At 40.9% G+C, this 2,127-nt stretch overlaps 1 protein-coding gene across 2 annotated transcripts in view; it reads right to left on the bottom strand.

The window, feature by feature from the left end:
- LOC106519278 (ladderlectin) overlaps nt 1-2,127 on the bottom strand; it is a 50,242-nt gene that overhangs the window by 9,708 nt on the left and 38,407 nt on the right. The window contains exons 2-8 of one of the 2 annotated variants that reach the window (XM_014010866.1): nt 1,928-2,017; nt 1,780-1,809; nt 1,646-1,690; nt 1,305-1,405; nt 971-1,093; nt 760-859; nt 55-423 (exon numbers count right to left, since the gene is read on the bottom strand). In XM_014010866.1, the coding sequence (XP_013866320.1) occupies nt 353-423; nt 760-859; nt 971-1,093; nt 1,305-1,405; nt 1,646-1,690; nt 1,780-1,809; nt 1,928-2,017 (560 nt within the window). In that variant the 3' untranslated portion in view covers nt 55-352. Of the gene's footprint in view, nt 1-54; nt 424-759; nt 860-970; nt 1,094-1,304; nt 1,406-1,645; nt 1,691-1,779; nt 1,810-1,927; nt 2,018-2,127 lie in introns of those variants that run through there. The other variant, XM_014010867.1, reaches the window with a different exon arrangement.

The following is a 2,127-nucleotide window of genomic DNA, read 5'->3' as shown; positions in this document are numbered from 1 at the left end:
GCTTGAAGATGACGTTCAGGGATATCATAAGATATGAAAAGTGGACAGTGTCAAGGTGATACATAATCAGTATTCCACAACAACAGATTTTTTTAATGGATTTTGAGTTACTGGAAGTTCTTCAGCAACTTGTTGTACATTTTAAGCAAACTCTTAAAATTACACCATGGACTAAAGTGTTTTTATTAATAACAAGGCACATTCTCTCTCTTTTATTGAGAGATTTTTCATTTGTATAAAACTTGTACAATTATTAGTGATTTTAAAACAAAGACAAAATAATATTTGATGTATTTAAATAAAGTGACATTTTAACCGGTTCTTCACAATCTGCAGACCTGAAGCATCAGTTTTAACAGCCAAATGCCTTCTTGGAGCAGATGACGTTACAAGAATAACTGCAGGCACCGTTACGCCAACCATCTGAGAGAAGAAGAACAAACACATTCAATGGGATTTCAAGATTAGAAGTGCTGTCTTTTCTCTATGTTTGATGTGACTGTTGATTTTCACTGAGCAGCCACAGCATTATGACCACTGGGATAATGTTTGTTCCCCAAATAAGTTCTGAGCCATCAGGGAAACACAAASWACCTCCCAKGTCTTCTTTGGGTTTCTGGTTTGTGGTCAGAAGAACCAMTGAGCCCTSATTGTGGCTTCAGCTTTGCTCAWAATGTTGTGTYTGATCAGTGCATGAAGACATGATAAAGGATGAAGAACAGARTAAAGTGTGTGATAATAAACATTGGKAGGACTTACAGCCAGTGTTGAGGTACAGGCAGGCGCTGCTGCTGACAGACGTCTCRCTGTACCAGTTGGTGTAGTAAAAACCCTCACGGTCGATCCACATCCACTGTCCCTGAAGACCAAAAACACACCTCATTAACATATTGTATATGTAGTGACTGCTTTAAGACCAGAGCCTGGACTTTGATCAGGTTTGAATGAAGGGACATTATCCTGAACCCACCTGCAGGTTGAACCCTCCCAGCCATGCAGTGCTCTGGCCAACTGGAGTTATCTGCTGGAGGAAACTGTACTGGCTCGGGCTGGTGGCTGAAGCCAGATGACCACCCAGACTGTTGCAATGCTCCTGTTGGACACAGACAGTTTAAAGTCATGTGGCTTCAAACAACTGAATTATCTTTATACCATGATCACACATTGGTTCTGACTCTCAGCTGAAATTAAAATGTCTTGTGGGCTAAAAAGGCAGGAACGGTGTCATTTATTGTCTGTGCAAAACAGAGTTTGTAGTTCCTTTATTTATTTTCCAAAGACTTCAGCTTCAGGGGCAGAATTACCTCAGCTTGGTACCAGGTCTTGGAAATGCTGACGAACATATAGCAGTGAGATCCATGAGCAAACCAGCCAGTCGGACAGAAGTTAAAAYGAGCTGCCGGATCTGAAGAAGCAACATAAACAACTTCAATGAAGGATTTTCACCACTTTTTTTCACTTCACTTTCACATTTTTACCTTTGCTGATAGCCTAACACACGTATATATGTGAATATAAATGATGTGTTGCAGGTAAAGTTCTGCTTTTATTCTGTGCAGTTTCAGTCCCAACTAATCCTGGATAAACAGTTCAAACTGTTGAACTAACTTCGTCTCTAACAGCTAACAGAAAATATGACCCTGACCTTCTACAGGAGCTGTTTCTTCATGTTGAACCACCTCTGCTGTTTCTGTGGAGGAAACAGAAATCTTAGTATCAAACACATGCAGCTCTTCTAGTTTCAGTGTCTGTTTTCAAGCAAACATGAAGAAAATTTACCTGAAGGCTTCTGTTCTTCTTCAACTGGAGCTGCAGAAACAAAGAGAGTAAGAACAGACCATCAGTCAGTCTTCAGTCCAACATCAGAGCCAGGCTGCTTGATAAATAATGAGACATTCATGTTGTCTGTTTGTTGCTGGAAGCTCACCTGCAGAGGCAGCAAACAGGAGGACAGAGAGGAGCAGGAGTGTCTTCATGATGCTGATGATGATGATGGTTCCTGATGGAGGCTGAAAAACTAGAAGGATGAGCTAGATGAACTGAAAGCAGAGTGTTTTTTCTCAGGTAAAGGTGAGCTAATGTTCAGTTGTCAGCTGAATGAATGCAGTAGGAGCTGCTGCTCTGTAT

The sequence above is a fragment of the Austrofundulus limnaeus genome, unplaced genomic scaffold (genome assembly GCF_001266775.1).
Source record: "Austrofundulus limnaeus strain Quisiro unplaced genomic scaffold, Austrofundulus_limnaeus-1.0 Scaffold74, whole genome shotgun sequence".
NCBI classification, from domain to species: Eukaryota; Metazoa; Chordata; class Actinopteri; order Cyprinodontiformes; family Rivulidae; genus Austrofundulus; species Austrofundulus limnaeus.
Note: the sequence above shows the minus strand (reverse complement) of the source record. Positions and strands in the feature narration are given on the sequence as shown.